This window comes from Tenrec ecaudatus, chromosome 1 (genome assembly GCF_050624435.1).
Source record: "Tenrec ecaudatus isolate mTenEca1 chromosome 1, mTenEca1.hap1, whole genome shotgun sequence".
NCBI classification, from domain to species: domain Eukaryota; kingdom Metazoa; phylum Chordata; class Mammalia; order Afrosoricida; family Tenrecidae; genus Tenrec; species Tenrec ecaudatus.
In genome coordinates this window covers 7,021,670-7,034,824 of record NC_134530.1, presented here as the reverse complement: position 1 = coordinate 7,034,824, position 13,155 = coordinate 7,021,670, and the positions used below count along the sequence as shown (strand labels likewise).

The window sequence follows — 13,155 nt, the reverse complement described above, 5'->3', positions numbered from 1 at the left end:
TGATGGGAAAGTCAAGTCAGTAGTGATGAAAGGGGGCAAACACTTCTGAGAGAAGACAAGCATATGTCTGTTGGTAGAAGAGGGGGAGGACCAACTTCCTAGCACAAGGGGAGGTGGAGGGAGGGAGTGACTAGCAATACTTTTAAGGACCCTAAGGGGTTGTATACCTGGTAATATGCACTCAATAAGCCACATTGGTCCAAGTTTCTGTACACCCGCTGTGGACCCCAGCCATGTACTATAGGACAATGGGATTTTGAATCCTGAATCTTCAAGGTGCACTCATGCTTCAAAGGCCACACCAGAAAGATCCAATGGAAAATCTAGGTGAACTAGAGTGGCAGTTACATAATCTATCAACTTAAGTGAAGGGGTGGAGGCTCGCCTGTCAATCAGGTTGCCGCTTGATGACCTCATTTGGAGGCACAATGGGGATAAAGAGCTCACTGGAGGCCAGACCCACTCTCTTTGCCTTCCCTTTCCAGCTGTTGAGACACTTAGAGAGCTACAAGACACACGTGCAGACCTGTGCCAGAGCTGACATGCTTCCACAGACACTGGGTCCACGAGCTTTCTACCCACTAGCCTGTGATCTTCCTGTATCCTGCGTCATTGAATGTGTTGTGTGAGTCTGAAGAGGAATTTATAGACTCGTATCAGACATACGGGCTAAAATCGGACTTATGGACTTGACCTGGAATGGGCTGGCATCTTTTCTGAATATACAGTTATTCTTTCCTATAAAGCTCTTTCTTATACACACTGAGTGTCTATGAATTTATTTCTCTCGTCAACCCAGACTAACACAACTAGACTCTACCTCAAACACCCCTGTAACTGAAGGACTTAAGACTGAAATTACATGGCAAGTGAAGAAGCAGAAGGCAGCTATACCAAGAGTATGGGACTGACAGTAGGCAGACTAACAGTACTTACTACTTCAAAGTCCTGCTTCCTCTATTAAGATGTGTATCACTCTGGCAGACTTGTGACAGAAAGTGGCAGTGAGTGGATATTATTGTAAGTTTTGCCTGACCACTAACTCCAATTTGTTTGTGCAAATTGCACACAATCACATAAATATGTATTTTGTACAAATTAATAATTCCGGTATTGTGATATGTAGTTACCCTACACTTATTCAAACTCTCTCTCTCAATAATGTTTTAAAAATTAATACCATAGGCAAACAAATGACACTATCAACATAAGGTCTGTATGCTCCAATGTGATGCTAAATAAAATTCTCTACCATAAATTAACAAGGATGTCCCTAAGGTGAGCCAGGGCATATAAAAATATAGATTTAAGAATGGATTTGGGGATCACACTTAACCCTAGCACCAACCTAAGAACAAATAGTTCTTATAACATGGCCCTGCTCCACACTCGCCCTCATGAAGGAAGCTCAGAAGATATGGGTGCTATAGGAAAGTGTGGTGAAGAAATTAGATGGTGCCCAGCTATCAGATAGAGCATGTGGGGCCTTAAAGGCTTGTTTCCAAACAAACAGCCATCTAAGTGAGACGTCAACTAAGTCCACATGGAAGAAGCACACCAACATCTGTGATCCAAGGATTGTAAATTATATATTCCAAATCCAAAGGAGGAATTTGGACATTGAACCATGGGTCTTCAGAGTTAAAATTGTGAGATTCTGGTGAGTAGAAGGCTATGTAAGGCAGTGAAAGCCCATATTTGCAGGATCTACACAGATAATAGTTTCTGGTGATTTCCCTCTATCATAAATGAGGGATAGGAATGACCTGGTTATCACACACAGGGAGAACTAGGGAGGTGACTGTAGTGAATGAAAAAGATAAATCTGACACAAATGGTTAAAACCATGCCCTTGTCTGCCCTCTGATATACATTGTGCTTGATCTGGTTTTTAATATTTTCTGTAGCTTTTTTTCATATTAGGGTTTATCTCTGTTGAAATTTGTCATTGTTGGAAGCCTTATTAAATCTGTTATGTGTTTTTCTGTTGTTGGCTTTTTTTTTTCAGAATATGAAACCCAGAGACAAGAACTAGAATAAGGGCCCCTAGGGGTTGTGCTGGGGGACGTGAGAGGATAGGGTAAGGTAATCTCAAAGAGTTCAAGAAGAAAAAAATATTTTGAAACTCGTTTTGGTAGCAATTGTACAATACTGCTTGACGTGATTCAACTATGAATGGTCTGGATAAGCTCCTAATAAAAGGGTATAGAAAAAAATATTTAAAATAAAAGAAGTGGGTGGGAATCCATACCATTCCCTTTGGACATGTTACCAGGAGAGACAAGCCCCTAGAAAAGGACATGCTACTTGGTAAGGCAGAGGGCCAATAAAAGGGGAACTGCTTTGAAATTACGGCTGCAATTAGGTGCTCCAACAGAATGACGATTGTAAGTATGTCTCAGGATCAGGAAATCATTGGTCCTGTCACTGTGAGTTGCTCCCTAACAACATCATGAGACAATTCAAAGGAGATGTCCGGGTGGAGGGTTTACATGTATCCTTAAAAGACTATCACAATGGGTGAAGGGGCAAAGGCTGCAAATCACAGGGTCAGAGAGCGAACAGACACTGAGGTGGAAAAAGAATCCCCAATGGCCTGCACGGCACAGGATGTCATCGGTCACAGGCCAAGGCAGAGTCGTGCTGACAATTCAGTGGCGGTGCTCACGAGTCGTTTCCTGAGTAGCTTCTCGGGAAGGCTGCACCGTGACAGGACTGGACTCCCTTTGTGGAGTAGGGACACGCAGAACCGTGGTGGTAGAGGTTGAGGCTGTGAGATGAGAGAGAGACAAGACCTGGTCATCAGAATTGAAAGACCTCTGTGACTCTTTTACCCATTGCATGGAAACTCACACATTATCATAGCATAACATGTTCATGTTGACATTTAAAAGTTATCTTAGGACTTTGAATTAAATAGGCAAGGAAGCATCAATAGGTGGGTGAATGGTTGTGCACGGAAGCTAAGTGAATTGCAAAAATGAGATTATGGAGAGGAGACCAGTACAACTGACCTTTTTCAAGCAGTCTCCACAACAAACAGATTAGCAACATTAAAAAAGCAAAGGAATGCATGGATACTCAGTGACCCCGATGGTACACGTCTATAGAAGATATTTTGATACAATTTTGGGATACATAAACGGAAAGATTGTCTATTTGTGTAGTTTTAAAAACCAAAGGAAACGTAATGAATTCAACTCAGATTAAAAGAAAAAATCTTCATGGAGCAAGGAAACCTCATCTCTCTCCCACAGAGAGCCTGGCAAATTGTTGACTTTGCCGTTAGCAGCCCAATACCTAACGCACATTTAAACTGCCTGCCACACGGCTGTCAACTGATATCATTGACATCATACACAAATGAAGTTTTACTAAAGATCATCCAACAATGCTTGCAGCGATACATTGACAGGCAGCTGCCAGTAGCTCAGGCCAGATTCAGGAGCAGATCTGGAACAAGGGATATCATTGCTGATGTCAGATGGATCTTGTCTCAAAGCATAGAATAACCAGAAAGATGTTTACTTGGGCTTCATTTATTATGCAAAGGCATTCGACTAGGGGGGGGTCATAATAAACTGTGGATGACCTTGAGAAGAACGGGAGTTCCAGAACCCTTCCCTGTGCTCATTTGGAACATGTCCATGGATCAAGAGGCCGTTGTGCAACCAGAACACGGGAATACTGAATGGTTTAAAATCAGGAAAGGTGTACATCATGGGTGTGTCTCCTCGTCATACTTGTTCAATCTGTATGCTGAGCAAATCATCAGAGAAGCTGGATTATATGAAGAAGAGTGTGGCATTAGGATTGCAGGAAGACTTATTAACACACAGAGGTGTGCAGATGACACAACTTGATGTGCTGACAGTGAGGAGGACTTGAAGCACTTGCGCTTCAAGATCAAGTAGTGTAGCCTCGCCCTCATGAAGGAAACTCAGAAGACATGGGTGCTATAGGAAAGTGTGGTGAAGAAACTAGATGGTGCCTGGTGTGGTAGACATATAATTGTTTGTCAATTTCAGGATTAAGGGTGTAGGGAGGAGTCCAGCTTATCCATCAGATCATAGCCAAGGAGAACTCTGTGTTGGCATAGCCTCTCCTGAAAATTTGGTAAAATCCAGTACTTCCTCCTTGGAGTTGGGAGACACCTCTCTCTCAGTACTTCACTCCCTGGGAGACATGGCAGCTGACAAGACACATGGAGCTACCATAGTGCCCTGAGCCGGACAAGCCACAATCAGACCCCTGCCAGTGCTTAGCTGCTTACAACGCCACTGGGCCCAAAGAATTTCTACCCACTGGCTCGTGATCGTCCTGCATTTGGCTACTTTGCATGTGTTTCGTGAGTCTGAAGAGGACTTTATAGATTGGTATCGGACATATGGGCTAATATCAGACTTATGGCCTTGGACTGGACTGAGTTAGGATGGTTTCTTAAATTACAATTGAAATTGGTTTTGGTAGCAATTGAACAATATTGCTTGATGTGATTCAACTATGAATGGTATTATGTCTGGATAAGCTCCTACTAAAGGGCTTTGGGGATAAAAACATTTAAATCAAAAGAAGTGGGTGGGAATCCATACCATTCCCTTTGGACATGTTACCAGGAGAGACAAGTCCCTAGAAAAGGACATGCTACTTGGTAAGGCAGAGGGCCAATAAAAGGGGAACTGCTTTGAAATTGTGGCTGCAATTAGGTGCTCCAACAGAATGACGATTGTAAGTATGTCTCAGGATCAGGAAATCATTGGTCCTGTCACTGTGAGTTGCTCCCTAACAACATCATGAGACAATTCAAAGGAGATGTCCGGGTGGGGGATTTACATGTATCCTTAAAAGACTATCACAATGGGTGAAGGGGCAAAGGCTGCAAATCACAGGGTCAGAGAGCGAACAGACACTGAGGTGGAAAAAGAATCCCCAATGGCCTGCACGGCACAGGATGTCATCAGTCACAGGCCAAGGCAGAGTCGTGCTGGACAATTCAGTGGTGGTGCTTACCAGTGGTTTCCTGAGTAGCTTCTCGGGAAGGCTGCACCGTGACAGGACTGGACTCCCTTTGTGGAGTAGGGACACGCAGACCCGTGGTGGTAGAGGTTGAGGCTGTGAGATGAGAGAGAGATAAGACCTGGTCATCAGAATTGAAAGACCTCTGTGACACGTTTACCCATTGCATGGAAACTCACACATTATCATAGCATAGCATGTTCATGTTGACATTTAAAAGTTATCTTAGGACTTTGAATTAAATAGGCAAGGAAGCATCAGTAGGGAGATGAATGGTTGTGCACGGAAGCTAAGTGAATTGCAAAAATGAGATTATGGAGAGGAGACCAGTAGAACTGACCTTTTTCAAGCAGTCTCCACAACAAACAGATTAGCAACATTATAAAAGCAAAGGAATGCATGGATACTCAGTGACCCCGATGGCTACGTCTCTCTAGAAGATATTTTGATACAATTTTGGGATACATAAACGGAAAGATTGTCTATTTGTGTAGTTTTAAAAACCAAAGGAAACGTAATGAATTCAACTCAGATTAAAAGAAAAAATCTTCATGGAGCAAGGAAACCTCATCTCTCTCCCACAGAGAGCCTGGCAAATTGTTGACTTTGCCGTTAGCAGCCCAATACCTAACGCACATTTCCCACATTTAAACTGCCTGCCACAGGGCTGATATCATGACATTGTACACAAATGAAGTTTTACTAAAGATCATCCAACAATGCTTGCAGCAATACATTGACAGGGAGCTGCCAGTAGCTCAGGCCAGATTCAGGAGCAGATCTGGAACAAGGGATATCATTGCTGATGTCAGATGGATCGCAGCTCAAAGCATAGAATAACCAGAAAGATGTTTACTTGAGTTTCCTTGATTATGCAAAGGCATTCGACTGTGTGGACCATAATAAAATATGGATCACTTTGAGAAGAACGGGAGTTCCAGAACCCTTCCCTGTGTTCACTTGGAACTTGTCCATGGATCAAGAGGCAGTTACACAACCAGAACACGGGAATACTGCAAGGTTTATAAACATGTTCTTTGGTCAGAGTTGTATCCCCTGTCATACTTACTCACTCTGGAAAGTGGAAGGGCAGCAAAAAAGAGGAAGGTCCTCAACAAAATGGATTGACCCACTAAATGCATCAATGGGCTTAGACATAGAAACAGGTGTGAGGAAGGGGCAGGACTCTTAATATTTCATTCTGTTTGCATGGGTCGTTATGGGTCACAGCTAGCTCTGTGGCACCCAACAACAACAATCATGGCCCCTAAGTAAATACTAGGTGTCATTTAAAGGAGACGTCAACAAGATGATTAAAACTAGGAGAGATGAGTGAGCTTTAGGGTTATAATATCATGCCGACATAAAACCTCATCCCTCGTTAAGTAGTTTTTCCCACATTCTGGGCTCAGTGACATTTTCTGCGTTTGAAGGCTGGCAGAACACAGGCTAAACTGGTTCATTATCTCCTGCTCTTCTTCGCCACTTGCCTTTTCAACTCCCTCTGCTTTGACACCATCACCCATCTCTCAGGTGGTCATACAGTGGGCATTTCTACTCCTGTAAACAGGTAAACCTTGGAAGCCCTTAGAGGTTGGAGTGGGAGTCAATATGAATTGGGATTGGTCAAGGGCAATGAGTTTGGGTTTGTTTAAGTTTTGCATGTTACTAGGACATTGGAAGATATCACTGGTATTTCAATACCTGCAGGATCACGCTTGGTGAACAGGCTGCAGCAGAATTTCCAGATTAAAATAAGTTACTTATTTTAAAAAACCACTGATTAAAACCCTGTCAAAATTAACAGAATGTTTCATGCTATGATGCTTTACGATGCATCTCCTGATTGGAAGAAACTACACAACAGCTACATAAAGTTTGGCATAGGCAGTTCCACAATATATGCATATTCCATGATTGACTCTGTTTTTGTTGCTGTTGTTTGTTGTTGTTGTTAGATGCCATCAAGTCAGTTGCAACTCATAGAACCCTTTGTATGACAGAAAGACACGCTGGCTGGTTCCACATCATCCTCACACTTGTTCTTCTATTTGAGCCCAGTATTGCAATCGCCATGTCAAACCACCTTCTCAATGGTTTCAGAGTCTCTTCTGACATCCACTCTGATCTTTTCTTTCTTTCTTGGCTTTTTAAGGACTTTTTCGCTTTCTTCATGAACGATGTTCTTGATGCCCTCCCATAACACATCAGGACTTCCGACATGCCTGTTCAATGCACCAAATCTGTTCTTGAGAACATTCTTGAAATTCAGGTGGGATAAAGTCAGGGCTGTACTTTGTCTCTTGTGAACTGATTTCCATTCTCTTCAGCTTCAACTGACCTTACACATGAGCAACTGGTGGTCTTTTCCACAGTGGGCCCCCAGCCTGGTGTTAGCTGCTGATATTGAATTTCTCCTTCTTCTCTGTGATAGTTAGTGTTTTTTGTTTTAGTTTGTTTTGGGTTTTTTCCGTGTGTGTGTGTGTGCCAGCATGTAGGTAGAGGTTAGCCTGTCCATAAGAACGCAGCTTGATTGGGGGGCGGCGGGGGACGGGACTGAGATAAGCAGCTCCCTGGAAGCTGACCCCTCTCTTTCTCTGCTTTCATCTTCCTGTTCAAAACCACATGGAGCCTCGCTGAGACCTGCAAGAACCCTGGAGATGCTTTCACCACCACTGGATCCACAAGACTTTACATCCACCGGCCTGAGATCTTCCTGCATTTTTTATCATTGCATGAGCTACATGAGTCTGAAGAGGGATTTACGGACTAGTGTCAGACTTATGGGCTAATATCAGACTTATGGACTTGATCTGGACTAGGGCTGGGATGTTTTCTTGATATAAATCACTCTTTGATATAAAGTTCTTTCTTATATGTATATGAGTGTCTCCGGATTTGTTTCTCAACCTGGATTAGCACAATCTCTTCCTAGAAATGTAATCAATTTGACATTTGTATATTACATGTGGATAAGACCATGTGTTTTGTTGCTGTTTTTCTTGTTGAGAAAAAAAGCTACTTGCTATGAACAAGTTGTTGGTCTTATCAGATTCCATTATGTGATCACCAGTTATATTTCTATCACTAAGACTATATGTTCTACTATTCTTTCTTTTTTGTTTCCATCTTTTGAATTTCAATAATCAATAATAATCAATACATCTTGATTGCATGTTTGAGCAATTTCAGAATGAAAAGGCTGGTAGAATTCTTCAATTTCCTCATCACTAGCTTTAGTGGTTATTACATAAATCTGAGTAATAGTTGTACTGATTGTAATTTCTTGAACGTGAATAGATATAATCCTATCACAGACAACACTGTGCCTCAAGATAGACCTTGAAATGTCCTTTTCAATGAGAGCAATGCCAATCCTCTTAATTGTGTCAGTCCCAGCATAGTAAACCCTATAACTTTTTAAAATTCAAATGGCCAATGCCAGTCCAGCTCACTCACTTTTCAATTTGTTGTACTGTGGTGCATTCATTGTGTGTCACTGTGATGCTGGAAGCTGTGTCACTGGGATTTCAAATACTATCAGGGTCACCCAAAGTGAACATATTTCAGCAGCGCTTCCAGACTCAGGAAAGACCACGGAGAAGGAATAGATGGTCCACTTCCAATGAATTCACCGCTAAAAACCTTATGAATAGCATGGAAACATTGTCAAAATTATAATACCAAAATTCTAATCAATAGAAGCAGAATATGGTCAGAAAGGTAGTGGCAGATGATGGACCTCTCGGGTCAGAAGACACTCAACATATTGCTGAGGAAGCTCCTGTCTCAAAGTAAAGTCAATGCAATGACATGAATGGAGTAAAACCTGTGAGCGTGGAGCCTTAAGGATCTTCCTTTGCTGTTGGCAGATGAAAATGCCCTGGCTCAGGTCAGGTGCACCTCAGTCCTCAGAGTACTGGCATGAATTTTCAACACTTACAGTGGTCTCGTGTCGCAGATTTACCCAGTGCAATTCGTTCTTTGGTCTCTTTACTGCTGCTTACAGGGACATTGATTGTGGTTCCATGCAAGACAAAATCCCTGACAGCTTCGATATGTTCTCAATTTGTTGGTCTAGTCATAGGGATTTTCGTATTCTTCATATTGAGTAGTAATTTATACTGAAGGCTGCAGTCCTGGATCTTCAACAGCAAGTGCTTCTAGTCGACCTCACTTTCAGCAAGCAAAGCTTTGTCACCTACATATTGCAGGTTGCTGGTAAGCCTTCCTCCACTCCTAATTCTGCTTTCTTCTTCATATAATCCAGCTTCTCTTATTATTTGCTCAAGCCATTGCATACGGGTGAGTAAATTGAATGTGTGAGTAGCGTGACCCACAAGTGATGTTGTAAATATCCAAATGCTTCTTGAAAGATAAAAGGTTCCCTACCTCCATCTTAACGGATAATTTCTGCAGGCTCCTCCCCACAGCCGGGGTCATCACAAGCCCACGAAGTACAGCCTTCTTGTTCACAGTAGTCAATTCGGTGATCAATTACTAAAGAGCTTTTAAATTTTGTGGAAATTTGTAATGAAAAGATAATGGAATCTTTCAAAAATCTTTTTAGCGCTCCCCCCCCCCACCTTGTATTTCACTGAAATCCTTGATCAAAAGGAGAAATAGTGGAGAACTCTAAAATGTTAAGGTGCTTGGCTTCTGAAGAATTTGAGAGAGGTTTGGCTCAACTACATCTTGTCATTTCTGTTCTCAGTCTTTAGAAATTGTTACCTTTGTACAGGCATAATCACGTAACCACAACAAATTTTCTCTGTGGGTAAGTTAAAAGGATGACAAGACAAGGTACACACAGGGTCTTGATGCAGATGGTTACCAAAACTCCTTGGACAAGATGTCACCAGGAAATGTTTGCCCAAATAGAGTTATGTAAGTTATGTGAATTCTCAGAAAACATGCCTGTGATCACCACAGTACACACTCCTGCAGACATATAGTTGCGTAACCAATTCACACAATACGCACATGTCTCAAAATCCATTCAGAACAAAGGCATCACTTTGATGTGTGCTATCTTTAGTTCCCCAATTCCTTCTGCAGCAATCAGAACACTCTAGACTTTGTCCCTGATTCATCACTATAACTATTCCTATGTAAGTACCAGTTTTATATCAATGATTTACAAGTATCCCCAATTCTAAATATAATTGAACTTTAAATAAAACTCTACTATTACTTCAACAGAATCCAATAGTATCCCTAGCTAACACACTAAGTTAATATTACAAGCGTCGAACATATATTTTAATTAGGCATTGAAGTTATTAGGCAGGGGGAGGCTGGAGAGGGGTAAGAGGGCTATGATCAAGGAATTCAAGCAGGATGAAAATGTTTTGACACTGATTGTTGTAGTAATTGTACAACACTGGTTGATATAACTGAACTATGGAATGGAATGATATCTGGATTGTCTCCTAATAACATGGTTTGGGAGGGAAAAGAAGGAGATACAAAACAGACCAGTACAGAACAAGAGGCGAGTAGACTCAGATAAAGCAATGCTGGAATATGCTGCCAAGATGCTTACTGGTAATTTCCCTATTGGCTTCCAGGGGAGGCTGACAGGATACAACGGTAACAAATGGATCCCATTCATCGAAATGAACTACAAAATTCTCAGGAGCACAGGTCTTGAATGCTAGATGAGGCAGGGAAAAAAAAGACTTCGTCATTGAGATAGAAGAAAACAGACATTTGTGGAACTTTTGATCATGGACTCAACATGCAGAATCTATGGCGAATTGTATTAGGCTTATTTTGCCACTTACAATTTATATGAGGATTTTCATTAAGCATTCAAAGATATGCAGATGACACAACCTCTCTTTCAGGTGGCAAAGTGACTTTGAAGCCCTTAGAGATGAAGACCAAAGACTACAGCCTTCAGTGTGGATTCTACTTCAACATAAAGAAAAGAAAAATCCTCAAAACTTACCCGACAAACATATCAAAAATACCATAAAACACAATAAAGTGATAAAAAAATAATGGGGGGACAAGGAAAAAATAGCACTTCACTTGCATTCACAATCAATATCCAATAAATCAATGATTGAATCTATTGCACTGAGGGGGAATTCTGCCGCTAAGGTCTCTTTTTAAAAAGCAGAGGGCTAAGACATGCCGGACCCAAGCTACAATATTTTCAGTTACCTCATAGGCATGAGAAAATTGACTAATAAATGAGAAAAACCAAATAAAAATTGATGCCTGTGATAGTGATTATTATCATAGAGCCTGGCAATGTGCTGTGCACTGAGTCTCCTATTGTCACTGACAACCCTTGAGGCATCCAGTCATGTGACAAACATATATGCGGAGGTAGGTTATTTTTGTAAGGAACATCAAACTTAGTTCTGGGATCAGGTCTTACTGAGAATGCCGAGTTTTTCTTCTAATGTGGCCTCATTTGCAACACTTGAATCGTGCTGAAACAATAGCAAGGTAGCTTCAAATGGTCCCTAGCCATTTCTGGTGACAAAGTGGATATCTGGGGTCGTAAAAGCCCAAACAGGGCAACCATTCCCCTTGGACACTGAATCTCCACAGAGGATGAATCACTCATTTTTGGATGATCTGTGTATCCTAAAAATGGCTTGGTCAAGAGAGGGGCCTGTGTAAGCAAACCCCCAAATGAAGCATTTGTGATAGCTAAGATGGCTACTTTAGAAGTGAGACTTACATTTCCATTTTGAATCAAAACTGCAGCGTGGCCTGAAATAGTGACTATTGCTATTCTGCTTCTTGTGAAAAGTTTAACTCAAAAGCCCAAGATTTGTCCTCAGCTCATTATTCTGTGGTGGCTAACCTGTTTCTGTGGCACCTAAAGGTATGCTACTACTCTTTCAAAGACTTGAAAGGCCACCCCTGGGACACAAGGTTTATTGGAGTTTCAGGAGAAGACAGACTAGAAACGGGAATTGGAGATGTACTTCTGAAAGAATCATCCAGTGGAGCCCTTATGAATAGCTACAGAATATTGTCTGCTACAGTAACAAGATGAGCTCATCAAAGTGAAAAACACTGAAAATACAACTGAGGAAGAGCTGTCTCCTCACTGTAGAGCTGACTTTAATGACATGGCTGATGCCAAGTACACTGTCTCTAGAGAACATCCCGAATTCTTCCTAGAAGTGAGGATGACAAATTTGTATCTCACCTACTTTGGACATGTTATCCGGTGGGACCAATCCCTGGAGAAGGGCATCATGCTTCATACAGTAAAGATCAAGAGAAATCATGAAGTCTCTCAATCAGGTGGATTGACACAGTGGCTGCCACAATAAGCTCCAATGTAGCAAAAATGGCAAGGATAGCACAGGACAAGGTGGTGCTGTCTGTGACTTGGAACCAACTTGATGGCAGCTAACAACAGCAGGTGTCTCTGCGTCTGATAAGTGCCAACCAGCTTCTCGTTCATCCCTTATGCTCAGTGGTGCCCTGTTGCAAGGGCACGCTAAACCTCCATAGAACAGTAAAAAAAATAATTTACTAATTTAAATCCATATCCTTCCTGAGAAAACTTGAATGAGGGGTGTGTGTGTGTGTGTGTGTGTGTGTGTGCGCGCACGCACGCCTCATTAGAAGAATCCTGTGGTCAGTGGAGGGGCAGAGGGAGAAAATCAGAAAGGGTCAGGAAGTCAATATAGATGCCGAGGTGAGATGCTTACCAGTAATTTTCCTCTTGGCTTTCTGGGGTGGTTTACAGCTCAAAATGATGGCATGCAGCTCCCCGTCCTGATTAATGACATCCAAGTCCATGACAGCAGAGGTAGAAGCTGTAGAATGAGACAGATAAGAATTTCTCTTTGGGGGAGCAGGGAGGGAGGGGGAAAAGAAGACTTGATGCAAAGGGCTCAAGTGGAGAGAAAATGATGAGGGCAAAGAATGTACAGATGTGCTTTATACAATTGATATATGTATCGATTGTGATAAGAGTTGTATGAGTCCCTAATAAAATGTTTTTAAAAAAAGAATTTCTCTTTAGAGTCAAGAGAAAATAGATATTTGTGCGACTTTTAAACATGGTGCTGTCATTCACAATCTATCATAAGGTAAACCATGTTTTAATTTTTGCCATCTATAAATCATTTCAAGGGCTTGAATTAAATAAATAAATGG

The 13,155-nt window shown here is 41.7% G+C and overlaps 1 protein-coding gene across 1 annotated transcript in view; it reads right to left on the bottom strand.

The window, feature by feature from the left end:
- The window catches only part of LOC142445130 (adhesion G protein-coupled receptor E4-like), a 62,398-nt gene extending 49,603 nt beyond the window's left edge, over positions 1-12,795 (bottom strand). The window contains exon 1 of the mRNA XM_075547095.1: positions 12,705-12,795. Coding sequence (XP_075403210.1) covers positions 12,705-12,795 — 91 coding nt within the window. The remainder of the gene's footprint in view (positions 1-12,704) is intronic.
- Positions 12,796-13,155: the final 360 nt, after the last annotated feature.